Here is a 16,404-nt window from a genome sequence, read left to right on the forward strand (position 1 = left end):
TTTCTTACTTATATGTAGAACAGCTTGTGTATATTGTTCTATAGCTATAACAAAAACATTAAAGAAGTATAGCTTAGGGGAGGGATTTTCAAAAGTGGTCCTCTTGCTGTGAGTTGTAATCACAGTGGGTGGCACAAGGCATGGCTGGATTGTGCCCACAGCACACGGGACATCGTGTCTGATCCGTACAGTAGCAGATTTCAAGTTATGCTTGTGCAATGTGTCCAGGGGCTGCCTGCAAGGCAGCTGACAGGCCGGCAGGACCAGAAATACATCATCATGCTGTAAGTGCTCCGGAGGCTGCTCTTGTACTGCAGGATAGGTGTAGCTGCTATGCCAGGCCAACTGTGAAAGCTCTTGAAAATCCCTCTTTATGCCACTGTATTACAGAGGCTCTCCTTCAGTGGGACGGAGTTACTGCCAGGCCCGTTGTACATCCAGCTCTCGGTTCATTTTCAGGCCTTTTGGGTAAGGATCTGTTCTTAGCACAGAAGCGGTGTGTTGTCTGTCGCTTCCTCATTCTTCATACAATAGTTTGTATGTAGGCCTGAATCCAGGGAAGGAGAATATCCAGCTCATGGATGGCCTTGTAGATTCCCTTCTCTCCAAGCTGTCAAGAGATAAAGATGTTGGAAAAGAAACCACCCACGGCACTTGAACAGTGCAGTTGAGAGCCAGCACCTCCTGCTCTTACCTTCAGAAACGTTTTCTTTAATTTTTTGACAGCAGAAGTTAACCTTGTGGATGGAGCACATGGAAGCTGAAGGGATGAGAAGAAACCAAGAGAGCTTGTTGCAGCAAAGGTGCTGATGTAAAGACATAGTGAGGAGGAAGAGTCCAACCCAGAGCGTGGCACCACAGGACTACTGGTAAAATGCGTGAACTCAGCCTTGTGTCAGCATCACCTGCTACTACAAATGTGTTGTTTTGCCTGTGTGCTTCCCAGAAAGTTGAGGTCACAGCACAAAAAATTGTAATATGAGTACCACTAAGTCTTCTTATTAAACAATTTCTATTTATCTCAGGGATCTTTACACCAGTTGCAGTTACAGCTTTTGTATAGTGCAGTCTAGCTCTAAGATTCAAGGTCCTTTAAACTTCATAAAAGGTGAGGCTAAGGGCCAAAGGCTTTTGCAAAGCACAGACAGCAATTTTGCATATTTCTGCAAACCCTCCAAATAAGTTTATAAAGTTAATTTAGGCTTCCCTCGATTTTCCTGCCCATTCCTCCACCTCTCTGACTAATTAGAGGCTAATCCCGCAACCTTTCGTCAAGCTAGGTTTTCCATTAAGATCACTGGGAGTGTTCACTCTACCTAGCTCCCAGGCATCCCACCCAAATCGGTCACCAAGCTCTCACTTGTAAGTTCTGGTGTCCCCCTACACCCCCCGCTGTGATACCAGAGACACAGGACTGCGTTATCACTGCAAGATTCGAGTCGGAAGATGGTTTGAGGAAGGAAACAGTCTATCCGTTCATCCTACAGCACCCGAAGGCTGCACCCCGGGTTTAACTCACCCAGCCGGGGCACGGCCGACAGGGTCAGCGGGTGGGTGCCCCGTCCCAGGGGGACGCCCGGAGCGGGAACACCAGGGGCTGCCGGCAGGGGGCGCCCCGCGCTCGGGAGTGCCGGGGGGGGCGGGGGGAGCCCGGGGCACCTCCCCGCGCCCGGCCCGGTGCTCGGCACCCGGTGCTGGCCGGCCAAAACTGCTCCCGCTGAGGTTTTTGGAGATGCCTGGTTGAGTTTTTTGAGCGCGGCTTGCTTGATTCCCCAGCTGCCCGGGCTTTCCAAGGGGAAAATCATTCTTTCAGGGGGAAAAAAATGGAAAAAATCTGACGTTTTCCAATCTACAACATGTCTGAAAAGGAAAAAGGCAAAGGTTCTCAACCCATATGAAAAGAGATGACTCCGCTGAAATGTGATGGTTAGGCCTTTCTGCCTCGCACAGAGTACTTGAAAAAGGAAGCACAAACATTTTCGAGTTAGCTTTGGTGCTTCTTAAAATAACCTCGCAGGGTGAAAGGGTAAATAAAAGCAACTCTAATTCATAAGCCTTTAAAAATCTTCTAAGGCAGTTCTTTCTGACTGGGGGTGCTTTTTTTTTTTTTTTTTTAAGGTCAGTTTATCTGATGCAGATTTCCACAGAAATCATTCCATAGCAGAACTGACGTTAAATGACTATGCTGGCTTAAGAGGTAATACACATTATAAATGCTGTTCTTCCTGCATAACGAGCAAGTAAACAAATGAGCAAGCTTGCTTGCTTATTGTGAGCGATGCTGCAATCTCTGCTAGAGGTCTACAAGCTCTGGCTACGATGACAGAGCAATGATTAAAAATCCTGCAATGCATATATTGACTTTCCACATTCCACTCAAGTACAAGAAAAAACTTGCATAATCTGCTACTGATGTAGGAACATATGTCCAACCTCAGAAGCAACTTCGTATTGTTCTCGGCAATGTTGCTAGCTCAATAGCACGCATGAGCAAGTAAACAGGCTTTCTGAGGTCAGTGGTGCTGCAGGTGGATGCTCCCTGTATCAAAGGAAATATATCTGTTCCCTTTACCGTGCAGTCATACACTAAATGAAAGAGCCCGATTTCACTGCAGAAAATGGACTTAGAGATTTTAGTATTTATGTGTTTTTGAAAAACAGGAGTTGGGCTCCTAAATTATTGGAAAATATTAGTGTTTCCTTGTTTGGACAAAACCAAGAACTAGCAGGGTGAGAATCATAATAATAATAATAATATAGTACAAAGTCTTTGGAAATGGTTTGGACACAAATATTGTTATGCTTTTGAAATAGCATGCATGCCTCTAGCTGGCTGAATTAGAGCCTGAGTTTACAAAAGAATATAGGGCGAGTATGTCTATAAAGGTATCACTGTTTCCCTCAATTGTATAAAGAACGTTATCCTTGAAAGGTAACAAATTCATTACATAAGTATGTTGCCATGGTGGAAATCCCTTCTGATTAACATCTTATAGCTCAATTAGATAATAAAAACTAAAGAGCTTATGTAGATGGGTGAATGAGTTTGCTGATTTATCAAGGAATAATATGATGGAGAAATCCCTAACCTGGTATTAGCGAAGGAACCATTACTTCCATTCTGTTCACAGTTTCTATTATTCTTTCATATGGTTTTGTATTATTGGCTTTGAATTAATACAAATACTTTAAAAAAATGTTAGTTTCCAGACATTAGATGTCTCCTAGAAAATCATGACAAGCCATCATTTCTCAAAGAGCTATTGTTTTTCTACTGCCAGAGGAAGTCTTTTCTCTCCTACCAGTATTTTTTAAGATCCAGAAATGTAAATTGTTATGTACTTGTGTTGGGTAAAACACTGGCACTAATTATGAAAAAGAATGCAGGAGCTTTGAGAAATCTGCAGTGTTTTGTCTCCATACAGCACAGAAGCAAATGTATTACTGATTTATGTAGCAAGCTCCAGTCACTGATGGTATTTCAGAATAACTGATATTCTGAATTCAGTCACAGTTGACAGTCTGAACTCCTCAGTGTGTACTGGCACTTGTATAGGGTGCAATTGCTTTTCCAGACAAGAATGAAATCTCTGTAAAGTATATTAAAGCACACAATATCTGGAATTTTGACAGACACAGATAACCACAGCAGTGTGTTGAATGCTGTGAATAATGACTATAAATTGCAACTGTTTAGCATGGTTTTAAATGCAGAACCTGAAAGCTTTCTCCCATTGAGATTTGAATCTTTTTGCATTATACAAATATTCCAGTTGTGTTCTGAGCTATAACACTGCAAAGACATCTCTGAAGCTGCTTATTTTTTGCATTGCAAATATCTGTGTGCACGTAGAACCAATGTCCTTTTCTTTCATACTACCATACAATTCAGATTAGACAAAGTTTAAATTCATTTCATTGACTTCTCATCCTGCCCTCACTTTTTAAAAATTACTATAGACATTTGCCTGGATATCCATGGCTATATTTCACCCTAAGTCATGCTCTGCTTTTTGGGACACTGACTTGTGAGGACTGCAGGTTTCAGGAAGAAAAAAAAAAGCCATTGGGACATAAAGTTTTATGGCACACCCTGTGGTTTTTCATCTACCCTTAAAAATAAGATGAGAAATGACCCACAAGTGACAGTGTCGTCTTAGCATCATAGTATTTTAGTATGCATATTTGCATGGGCAAAAGTGTGCTTTAACTGCTGTCTTGTTATTTACAGTGTGGGATGATGACATGGTGTTGGTAAAAGTGCCTCTTCCCTGGAACACCTGGATCCACTCTAGGGACATTTTGCCAGTGGGCAGCATCACTCCCTGACAACCTGCTCCAACTGCAGGCATAGCCGACACATGGAAACGGCTCCAATGTGCTTCATAATTGCAGTCCCTGCTTACGCATGAGACACCACCAGCTCTTTCAAAATTCGGTATGGAGGAGCAGAGATGACATGTGTAAAGATTACACACATCCAGTGGGTACGCTGTTGAAGAAGGAAAGCATAACCAGTGTTATACTGCAGAAACTTGAGGAGCCATGTTTGTCCCTGTGATTACCTCCTCTGCAGCTTTGATGCTGAGAAGGCAGCACAAGGCGACAGCAGCAGCAGAGAAGTGGCTTGTCTCCATGGTATCTCCACCACCTTGCCTGCTCCCCACAAGCTCACTCTGGGAGGAAATGAGTGGTGTTAAACTTCCCCGGCCTCAGCGGGGAAGCCCTTGGGAAGTTGGGTCCTCTGTGATGTGGAGTACACCGTGACTCTGAATCACCCTCTCTATCTGCTGAAAAACTGTGATGGAGCCCTTCCCTAGCCTTTCAGCTGGACAAAGTTAGTTTGCCTCTCAGGAATATACTCACACAGGCATTCATGTTCGCTTGTAGGACCTGGAAGGCACTAATAACGTACAACTTGTCACTTCCTGCACCAAGATGACTGAAAACATTTTTCACATAGAAGGAGAGGAGCTGATCTCGAACACTGCAGTTTGTCTGAAAACAAAGCAGGTAAAGAGTTGCCAGACGAAAACCTCGCAAGTCAACTTCAGCCTAAAACTTCAGCCTCATAAAAACGTGCATGTTTAGAAAGACTACAATCAAGAAAAACATTTTCATGAATTTTAGTATCCCATTGGATTGCTTCCTTTTTTAAAAAAAAACAGTTCAATGTACCGCTGTGGTTTCTGAAGGAAAGGCAGGAGGATGCTGTGCTGGCAGCCAAAGGAGTATTGGTAAGACCAACTAAGAACATAAGTGACTGCAACAAATCTATTTAACACACAAAGAATAAATGGAAGATAAATTGGGGAGTTAAGTCAGACCCTCTTGGCCAAATTGTAGGAGTTTTTGTGGGTGTCATTGTCCCATTCCTCCATGTCAGTGTCCCATACCATTCAAGATGCTGTAGGGCATCCCGCCCATCCCCAACTGCTGCTCCAGAAGAGATCAGTCATCCTGTACACCCTATGGCATATCTGCCTGGCCTGTGGGACATCTTGGATTACCAAAGTTATTTCAGATGGCTATATGCCTGGTTTTAGGTAATGGAACCAAGTATCAGGTGTTAAATTCCCACCAGGAGGGTAATGCAGCTGCACATTAAGCCAAACAAATGCAGGTGTCCATGTGTAGGTCCCAGGCAAGCAAGGAGCCTTCACTCCCAAGGTAATCAATGAGATCCAGGGGAGTTCAAAGGCCAGTAGGTCTCTACTTAAGGATAAATTGACTCAATTGGCCCTGCTGACTAGATCTCTGCGTTAAGGAAGCTAAAATATCTCACAGACTTGTAGTCACTTACAAATAGGCACCCCAAGTTCAGTGTCTCACTGCCATGCTGAATTGTACTGGGGATCTCTGATCTCCCTCTCCCAGTGCACCTGCAGAGGTCAAAGCCCAAAGCAGCTCCTTGGGTGCTGATGCTCTGCAGCATCCCTGGGCCATCCGTGGTACTGCACACCCTCAGCAGAAGGTGCTGCAGCTGCCGGCATGGTAGCTGTGACCCTGGCCCTCATGTGAATAGGCTGGTGCCTGAAAGCATTGCTGGGGAGGATCGCACGCAGCCAGGTGCTCACAGGAGGAGCAAGTGCTACCACGAGCACACTCCTCCCCGACACGGCAAACACCCTCACCCCAACTCCCCTGGCAGAGCACCACTGCAACAACCTAGAGAGAAGATCCTCCAGCCCAGCTTTCCAAATCCACCTCTTTCTCCCCGTACCATGCGCAACTCTCCCTTGATGTCCCAGGGGAATATCCCTTTCTATGGGGCAGAAATAATACTCTTCCTCTAAGTGGAGGACTTCGTTAAACATATGAATCTCGTAAATATAATTAAATTATCCCAATTAAGCACAAGTGATTTTTGTGTTGGCTGTCATTCCTTTTGGTCATGCATGCCTATCTCTACTGACCAAAGGAAAATCAAAGTTAGAAAATGGAAAACCAATAGTATAAATCTTACCATAAACAGCATTTTTGTTGTCTTTTTAAGCAGTCTTGTGTTCTTGATGAGATCCTTCTGTAAAACATAACGTATTAATTAACCTAAGCAGAGGAAAGGAGGCAGAGTTTTAAGTCTGATTTGTACAAAACTTAGTAATCATCATCGTCATCATCATCTTATTCAGACGTAGGATGAGTACTCAACAAATCTGTGTTCCAGCCTCGCTACAAACTTCTTCCATGGCAAACTCATCCCACCTCTCTATGCATCTTCTTTTCTCCCATCTTTACAAAAGAAGTAGCAGCATTACCCTGTCTCTCAGGACTGTAGAGATCATTCAGCTTATTGAAGTTTCCAGGTGCTCAGTAATGAAGCTGGTAAAGAAGCATCTATAAATAAAACAAACTTTTCAACTAGTGGGATCAACTTACAGGAACAGATGATTTTAAACTAGTTGCCTTGATATACAGGTTCTCTGTCACTTGGGAGAGGAGTCCTTTTCGGCAGGTATGCTTTCCTGTAGGTGACTTTTTGCCTTCCACAGTGAAAAGACAAAGTAGAACTAAAAAACGCCCAGATCTGAAAATAGAATGTACTTTCATCTTCGCTCCCAAATCTTCGTGACTCTACAGTCACAGCAGCGTATGTGATACAGCAAGACTGGTTAGATGACAGAGGTTAACCTAATTTTGTTAACCCTCAAAGCGGCTTCTGCACTGAGATGCGCACGTAGATAACCTATTGCTCATATGCTGGTTGATCAGTATTGTTGCTGTGCTTTTTTATACATCTTGCTCCACTTTCAACAAATTTGACCACAATCATCTGTGACGTTTTTCTAAACGATATCTCCATATTTACTGGCAGCAGGGTCAAGGTTTCCAAGAAAGAAGAACTTCCCTCTCATGTGAGAAGTCTTCTTTCATTTAAGTGGTGGTCAAGTGAGGAAAAAGTACTTGTGCTAGTTAGTTTGGTTTCATAACAAAGTATACCAAATGTGTGAAATTTTTTTTTATTTTTCCACAAAACCTTTTGGCAGCACTTTTCTGAAAGGTAATGGCCTGGAGAGAAAAAAAAAAAAAATCTTTGCTAATTTACCCTAAGAAGCACTAGAAAATCAGTTATCTATAAGGAAGTTGGACTGCACTGCCTTTCAGACTCCACTGTCCAGTCTTTGAGAAGTGTTTTGTTTCAGGGGTACAGCAGCTAACAGCAAAGGAGTTTGCTGCCTATTTTAATGTCTGTAGGTAGTCTTTTGCCAGGGAAGGATTTGCCCTGGTGGAAGCAGCAGGCTGTTTAGTGTGAAAGGCTCCAGGGAGGGCTCTGTTCAAAGAGCAGGGCATACCTGGCTATCAAGTTGCCTCATGAGCCCACTAAGAGCCATGGGCACTGGGAAATAATGTGCAAGGTCCCAGCACACCCACCACAGATGTGGTAAAAGTAAAACCATAGAGTCAGATGGTCACTCTTCTACAGAGTTTGGGCAGTTTATATCTCTGGGCTGTTTCTGAGACAGCCAAATGCTGAGAGTTTCTCCGGTACCACTCCAGACATGTAAGGAACATCACACCAAGGGCAGACTTGGAAATGCTGAAATGACACCAGCAATGTGAGGCTGTTAAGCCAAGGAAGGATCTAAGTCAAATGTCAAGACACATGGGACTGGCTGAGTTGTATGCAAGAAGAGGGAGAAAGCAGGTTTTGGTCCAGCATAGCAGCCTACAGTGATACCATTTTTGTTGGAAGCAAAAGCAAGCTCAAAAGGAGAGAGTTTTTTGCTCCTTTAATGTTTCAAGAGCAACACATAAGGGCTTAAACAGATCAGAGAAAATTATTTAAACTACAACTGATACCACTCAAAGGGACCTTGAGTTGCCAGAGCCAGTGGCAGAGCTGTATGCCCCTCCATGGCACCACCAGCGTGCCCATGCCAGGGACACGAGCTGGCTTTGGGAGGAAGAAGGGTGAGATGAGCTGGCCAATAAACTCACCCAGCTTTGATCCCACTGGCCATTTGCACAAACAAACAGACATGCAGCCTCCAGGCTAAGCTGGACTCACATCCAGCTTCAAGGATCCAACCTGTAACAGCTCTGGGAAATGCATTTTACCACAGGACCATCCACACATCCCAGTAGCTTCACCAGCGCTGAAGTGCTGATGAGGTCCAGGAAAAAAAGAGGACCAACAAGAGAAGGAGAGCTTAGACTATTGGAAAGTGGAGATGATGGAGATCTGAGGCCCTACATGCATTTTAGTGCTCATTTGAATTGTGGTCTGTACTTAAACTCTCTAAATGCTGTCAGGCTTGCCAGATGAGGTGCACAAAACCTCAGAGTACAAGGTATGTGGACAGCAGATTAGCCATTTATTCCTAGTTTGTTTCTAGAAAGATATCTTGAGCGATAGCAAGAGTAGAGTCAGAATGCAAAACTGCCTTGGGTTGCCCAAGGTGAGGTGCTCCCTGGTCAACAGTTTTCCTCTAAATGGAATAAATGGGTCACGTAGACAGTCTGTAATGGCTTTTCACAAGAAAATCAATAATTTTCAAAATCTCTGAAACTTCTGATGTTGCTGGAAAACCCTTGAGCCCACAAGTTTCATTTTGTCTGTTCTGTGAGCTCCTGTCACTGTTCTTAGAGGGATATAGCAGTGACACTGTTGCTCTGGGCTCTAGAGACCTCCACACATGAATCAGCAAGCATCTTATTGAATTGGCTAAATTTTCAACTGAATGGTGTAAAAGGATGCAGATGGATGCAGATGCATGGTGACCATATTTAATAAATAAATACATAAATAAATAAATAGAAAATGGGGCTTCCCTATCTTTCCTGTCACAGAAGGATGGTGGGTACCATTTAGTATCTGATCCTGGGAAATCAGTTAGACTTCAACCTTTTTTGATATGCTGACTTAATTACCAGTCAGAGAATAGCCATCTGGTACTTGTTCAGAACAAAGATGGTCTTTTCTTTTGGGGGTCTCATGTAGCACTTTGTACCCTAGATTTTAATACAACTTTGGCACTCAGATATATTTATGGTATAAATAATATAGAATACCAAAGAACCAGTATCATTCAGTATTTTAAAGCTGTATGAAGCAGGGGAAGAAATGAACTCAGGGACTCCAGCCCTTTTAGCAATGAAAACAGAAAAGATCTGCAAAGCTGTGTACGGGCAGTGGAACTGATGTATCTAGATCCAGTCTGAGGACAACAACAAAACACATTACCAAGCATGTTGACTTCCAGAGTTAGGCTGGGAACCGCAGGAATTCAAGGAGCCTGCCCTAAAGGAAATGTGCTCTCTCCGTACAGAAGATTTTAGATGTATGGTATCAATTAATACTTAAGGAACAATACAATACTGATAACATGTGCGAAGTTCTTGTGTTACATTAATACAAAATGCATAAACTTTATGATCATGAGAGTGAAAGAGAAGGAGAAAAAACTAAGAAAAAACAATAAGAAAAACTAACAAAGTAGCCAGCTTATTAGAGAAGAAAATCTTGCCTGATTTACCCTGGCTAGGGACTAAGTTTCAAAGAAGGCTCTGTGTGACCTGTACTCCACATGAATGCATGAGTCCACCAGCCTGGAGAAGATCCTTTCTTCGCCTTATTGCAAACCATGGAATTGTCTTGATCTGTATGAGTTCAGTAGGTATTGCTAATAGTAAATTCTCTTGATCTATGTAGAATGAACAGATACGTCTACTACTGCTGCAAAGTTCCGTTAGTCTACTTAAGGTAACAATCATATCTACTGGTTGTTTTGCAGCTTAATTGGCTTTCTGATCTCCATCCATAAAAAGCCTCATCTAGTTTCTTAATTCTGTATCTTCTCACCTTTATTTCCTGTTAGTATAACTAGAACTAAATTAGTCGTGTACTTCCTATAAATGTTACTCATATTTGCTTAGCTGCTGCTAATGCTATACTGTCTCTTAAGACTTTTCTCTACCATTTCTTTTGTTTCCTTATCCTGTTTAATTCACTTTGATCTTCTGAAAAGTTATAGGTCTACATGAAGAACTGCAGTATTTGTACTCAGAAATGTGATTTGATTAGTAACAATGAAGTCTATTGAATTTTCCCAAAAACTGACGGTAACAATACTACTGTAGGACATAAAAAATTGAGATACCCTAGTGCCTCCATTGGAGAGAGAGGTTTGGAGCAGAGCAACTCCTAGCATTCAAAACTTATTCTATAATTATCTGGACATGGTTGTAATGAACACAGGCACCTAAGTAAACACAAAATACCCACCAGTGTTTAAACACTGTTTCTTGTAACCTTCTATTATTATAATAGGAACCTTTGGAGTTGCTATAGATTTTGTAAAATTGCTGAACAATTATAAGCCAATGTTTCAAACATGGGTACCTAGATTACCCATGCAAGCTCAGCACATAGACACCCAACAATTCACTGCCATCAGCTTCAATAGTTCTGAATGGCAGGGAACAACAAAATAGCATGAGCAGATGGTACTAGCAGCTCCTGCTTAAATATTGTACATACACTGCTGCGGTTAGGACAAACCCTACATAACTGAAATTGGGACAGTGTAAAGAAAGCCGAAAACATAGGATGCCTAGAATTGGATGTGAGTCTAGTGCCTTTCTCATCCCTAACTACGAAATCACTACATTTATTCCCATGACACAGCCACACTACATGGTGCCTGTCCAGGTGCTCCTCAACTACTTTTGTTGAGGAGCAGCAAACGCTGAGGTTGGAAGGGACTTCTGGAGGTCATCTCGTCCAACCCTTCTGCTCAAGCAGGGCCACCTATGGCCGGTTGCCCAGGGTTACGTCCAGTCAGGTTTTGAGTATCTCCAAAGATGGAACTCATCAACTTCTCTGGGCAACCTGTGCCAATGTTTGGTCACCCTCACAGTAAAAAAACTGTCTTATTGTGTTCAGATGGAATTTCATGCATTTTAATTTGTGCCTATATTTCTCTTGTCCTGTCACTGGGTGCCACTGAGAGGATTCTAGCTCTCTTCTTTACTCCCCTCCTCAGGTATTTATACACATTCATAAGATCTCCCTGACCCTTCTCTTCTCCATGCTGAACAGTCCCAACTCTCCCTGCCTCTCCTCAGACAAAAGATGTTCCAGTCCCTTAATTGTGTCTGCAGCCCTCCACCACCAGAGCCACATATCCACCACACTCAGAATTTTTTCACTCTGTGCCTTAGACAAACTTAGACAAAGGCATTAAGTAAAGCAGAAATCAGACTCAAACGTAGATGAAGAAGACAAACCAAAAAAAAAAAAAAAAAAAAAAAAAAAAGAAAAACCCCAAAAACCAAAAACCCGAACCTAATTACATTTCCTCTGGGCATTTGCATCTATTTGCACTTTATGAGTAACATCTTTTGAGTAAGCCTCAAATGTGAATTGCTATAAAACATACAGTTAACTTCCTCTCATCTTCAAGAAATGGCACAGACTGGTTGAAGTGGTGGATCTCCCTGTACTACTGGTCTGGTTCTGTGTTTTTGTTTGGTGACAGAGGGCCAACAATTGTCTGCCAAGCTAGTTTTACTTCAGCCATCTGATAGAAAGGTCTCAGCACATTCAGTGTTTTCGGAGGCAGATTACAGATTGTATTCAGGGTCCAGTTTGAAATCACCAAGGTACAAAAACTAAAATTTTCCCTCTGTGCCCAGAAAATAGTCAAGAGTTTAAATTTTCAGAGCAGTAGTAATTTTTAAGACCAACAATTAGCTACTTTGAAAGAGTCCTCAGCACTCCCTGAGTATCTTCAAATGTCTCCAGCTGTGAAATTAAAATCAGTAATCACTTCATGGCTAGACAAGGAGCTGAATTTGACATAAAACCTTTATGAATATAGCCTTTACTAGTCACATTCTTGTAGTCTGATGGGTAGACCACTATTTGAGAAAAGAGATTATGAATGTGAGAGATACGAAAAAGTGTTCAAGCATATTCACATCGTTCCCATCAAACAGCCAAGTGATCTCACTTAACGACAGTGATTCAGTCCCCAAACTCTTTAGAAAACACTCGTCTGCTACCACCAAAGTCACACTAGGAAATCCCTGCACAGCGGTATTACTGCAGAGCGTACAGATGTGCTCGGCAACAACAGACAGCTCAGCTTGCCCACGTAGGCAGGTGACTACTCCAAACTCTTCGTTTTCTCTTGCAACATAGACAAGCATTCAAGAGTCTGTGACCTGCTTTCTTCTGTAATTTCATCATGGCTTTATAAAAAGGTTGTACTAAAATTATGAAAGGAAAAAGCAAACTTGATGGAAACCTGGGCCCAGTTCTGGGGGAGGAGGATGCCCACAGCTGCTACCCTGGTAGAAGTGGGTCAGTTTACATGGCACCACTCTTATACTGAAAATCTTCTCTCTCCTACCTTTGCGCACTGTTTTTTCAGTTTTCTCTCTCCCCCTGATTTTTTTAACCCTTCTTGCTTGCTTCTTTTTTGAAATTTAATTTGTAAAGGTTTTTCCCCTCTGTTCTCTTAACCCAGGACATCCCCGAGCTCCTTGGAATGCCAACACAGGGTGCCCATACAGCTCTATGCATAATGTCAACTGGGAGCTGGGCTAGAAGACTGTGAAGCTCCAGAAACTACAGCCACCATCCTGGAAAGATTTCTTGGTGTTGGAAAAGGACATTATTTAAGACATGAAATGAGCAGACTGCTCAGAGGCGACTGTGTCACCAATGTGAAGTCCTGTGAGAAACAAATTTTGAAATGCAATTTAGAATAGTAATGAAATAAAATTTCTGGACAATATTCAGAAACTATAGTGATAAGTTAGGACATACAAAGACATAAGTAACCTAACCGGACGCTGGTGAAAAATACTGTCATTGAATCTTTCAGCTGGTATGGCCATGTTAGCAGCAGGCAGCAAAACAAGCTACGTTAAGAAAAATCATTATAGTTGATCTTTATTGGCAAGAATAGTCTTTCATTTAAGAAAGAAAAAAACCTATGTTTGCTAGCAGTGTACTTCCGTAGTTGGACTGACTGCCGCAGAATGGCTGCGACTTTGATTGTCTCTGCAATGGTAGCACCAGAGAATAAAAGCGAAGGAAGCAACAGCACAGTAGGCAGCAAGATGATGTTCTAGAGCATTTTTCCATTGGAGGTGCCATGCTCCCTCCTGTGAACTTAAACCTATTGGTAATAAATGTGCTTCCCTCAGTTACGTTTCTCTTGAAAGTAGTCCTCAAGCCCTGGGAAGTCTGTGACCTTCAGTCAGAGATTGCTGCCATGGTGCCATCTCCCAGGCTTTTGTTCCACAACCCCTTCATGTCTCCGGACTTTTCCACTTGCCGCTGTCTATCTGCCTTCTTTGTGAAGTGGTGTTTTCAATGAATCTCATCAATAGGGGCATTTTTTGTGGAATATTTACTTATTTAACTGTCAGATATGGTCACGGCTGGCACTTTTTTGCTGGAGAAGATATAGGAGCCGAATAATAAATTACTCATGACAGGTTCATTTTCCAAAGCATGTGAAATCCTGTGGCACAGGCCGCATAAATGAGCAGTTGAAAAGTACATGGGGATGGAGTAAAATCTGGGTTTCTTGTTGGCAATATTTAAAAAAAGAGACTGTATTGTAAAGACTCCTAAAAGTTATAGAAAAATATCACAAAATGTAAGTAGCACTTAGAAAAAACAGATTACACATGTCAAAATATATATTGAGATTTTCACTTCAGATCAGGAAAATTTTGAGGGTTTTTTCCAATTAAAATGATGCGGAAACTTTGTGTTACCATCTAAAAGATAGCATTGCTTATTGCAATTAATATAATTAAATATAATTAAGCAGATATTAATTATGATAGTGATTAGGTCTGAAAACCAAGTAGATAATAATGGAGTTCACATTTACTACGTTTTTTGTAATTTATTTTAGAAACATAGGAAAAAATAAAGTACTTGTTATATTTAACTTTGGATAGCTCGCTATTTGTAGATTTAGTAAGGTTTTTAGGGAATCCTACTTTTTTTAGGGAATTAGAGATCTAAGCATTGACTTTACAAACTCCCATACATCCAATTAATTTTGTAATTGTGACAGAAGTTTAAAACATCTAGTATACTTGTAGGAGTGAAGTGAAACTAATTAGAAAGTTGTTGATGTTCTCATATGAAAATAGCTACTTTTCATTTTTTAAAAAGTAAACCCATAGTTTCCAATGAACAAACAATGAAAACTTTTTTTTTTTCCTCCCCACAATTCAATATCAATACTGGGCTTTCCAATTTTTGAGTTTCCAGGAGAAAATCAACATTTATATAGAAAAGCAGCAAAAACATTAATTTCTTCGCAAAACCCATTTTCTACCTCCAGGGGAAAAAAAAAATCCATTGGAAAAAGGCTTCCAGTCTTAAGCAAAGCTTCAGAGCTACTATATGCTACCAAAAAAAAAGGGAAAAAATTTCCGTTGCCATCATTCTTCTGATTAGTTGTATATTTTCCATCAGCATAAAGAGGTTAAATCTGTATCCCTGTATATGGGCTAGGAAAATCACATGGCAACCTTGATTTTAATGACTTTTTTCCTGTCTTTAATAAAAACTTTCAATACTTCTACTCATTTGAGAAGAAGCTTTTATCAGTCTCACTGCAAACTTTAGTGTATTTGACCCAATACCAGACACCAAGTAAGCTCTACATAGGTTGTAAAATGTTTCTTCACATTTCCAGGTTTATATTAGATTATGTGAAAGCAAATTTTTTGACATGAGAATTCCTTTCCATGGGAAGAAGCATTTTTCTAGCAGATTTCCCTTCATTCAGCTTAGCAGTTACATAAAAATCAGATTTGTTGCCTTGATACTCATCCAACCTGTTTCAAAACTTGCAGACAAGCCCTGAAACGTAGATCTGAAAATGTTTGCCCAAAACTCTGAACATACTGAGGTTTATTTTTATTAATCTGTCACTTCTGAAAAGCAAACATTGTATTCATCATACACTCCTGTAACCACACAGCAAAGAACAGGAGATAATTTATCAATCTGCAACCTCTCTCTTATCTCGGTTGTAATAATGAGATTACGGCATGAACTTAACCCTCCCAGCCAAAACTTCGTACTGCAGCTTTACGAAATTCTCTGTTTTACTTTTCAGAAGTGTAGAAAAGATGAGTTGCTCCCTTCTTCCTATTTTCAGAGAAACCTCACATATTTGTCTCACCTAAAACACATTCTTTATTATTTATTCATTTCCAATGTCACTGTGTTACCAACATATACAGAAGTTCATAAGTGCAAGTAGTGTAAAAAGTACATGGAAAACATGTCAAATGTTAAAAGTAAATAGAAAACAGTTAAGAAATGAAAAACAAAATCTAAATTTACATTCTTACTGCCAAAAGGTTTCCAAAGTAAAATGGCATAGACAAAGCTGCTTGTTTCTGGTTATTTCTCTTGCCAGTAGCTTGACCCATGGGCAACGTAACACCCTGAAGTCCAACCTGGGATTTGTCATGCCCAACCATAGACCACTGGAAGTTGGATGTCTGAGTCTGTGCTCATCACCCAGGGCTGATGGAGGGGACTGGGCCCTCAGAGGACACCTCCCCTTGTCTGTCTGACATCCTTGCTGCTGATGGAGCTAGAGATGGGTTCTGCGTGGACCTGTGGGCAGCACCTCAGAATTTGCTTGCTAGTTTTGTGGCAGCAAAGCTAGGGCAGATGACTCATACAAGGCTATTATCAAAATGAGGAAAATTTGTGGTGTTTTACCAATGTGCAGGATCAGAGTCTTGGTCACTGATTTGTTTTGTGTTCCCTGTCACTGCCCAGAAGTCCTTGTCATGTAACAATTGAATCATTGACAGATTAAAAATGAGAGCATGATGCCAAGGTTGAGCAGCTCCCTGTTTCGGAGACTTCAACCTCACATGTCGAGTTAAACCAGACATTTCATG

At 41.4% G+C, this 16,404-nt stretch overlaps 1 protein-coding gene across 1 annotated transcript; it reads right to left on the minus strand.

The window, feature by feature from the left end:
* Positions 1–523: 523 nt before the first annotated feature.
* Positions 524–7,050, minus strand: IL26 (interleukin 26). Its single transcript, XM_075742854.1, has 5 exons — positions 6,880–7,050; positions 6,467–6,523; positions 4,867–4,998; positions 695–760; positions 524–610 (listed from the first exon to the last, which is right to left on the minus strand). Exons 1-5 carry the CDS (start codon positions 7,048–7,050, stop codon positions 524–526), a joined length of 513 nt encoding a protein of 170 aa, XP_075598969.1.
* Between the last annotated feature and the right edge of the window lie 9,354 nt (positions 7,051–16,404).

The sequence above is a fragment of the Balearica regulorum genome, chromosome 1, assembly GCF_011004875.1.
Source record: "Balearica regulorum gibbericeps isolate bBalReg1 chromosome 1, bBalReg1.pri, whole genome shotgun sequence".
NCBI lineage: Eukaryota > Metazoa > Chordata > Aves > Gruiformes > Gruidae > Balearica > Balearica regulorum.

Excerpts from the sequence above, each read along its gene's own strand:
- IL26 (XM_075742854.1), bottom strand. The coding sequence starts at position 7,050 with ATGAAAGTACATTCTATTTTCAGATCTGGGCGTTTTTTAGTTCTACTT. Across the intron at positions 6,524-6,879 it reads GTTTAAAATCATCTGTTCCT|AAGGATCTCATCAAGAACAC; the intron begins GTAAGTTGATCC and ends TATGTTTTACAG. Across the intron at positions 4,999-6,466 it reads CAACAAAAATGCTGTTTATG|ACAAACTGCAGTGTTCGAGA; the intron begins GTAAGATTTATA and ends CTTTGTTTTCAG.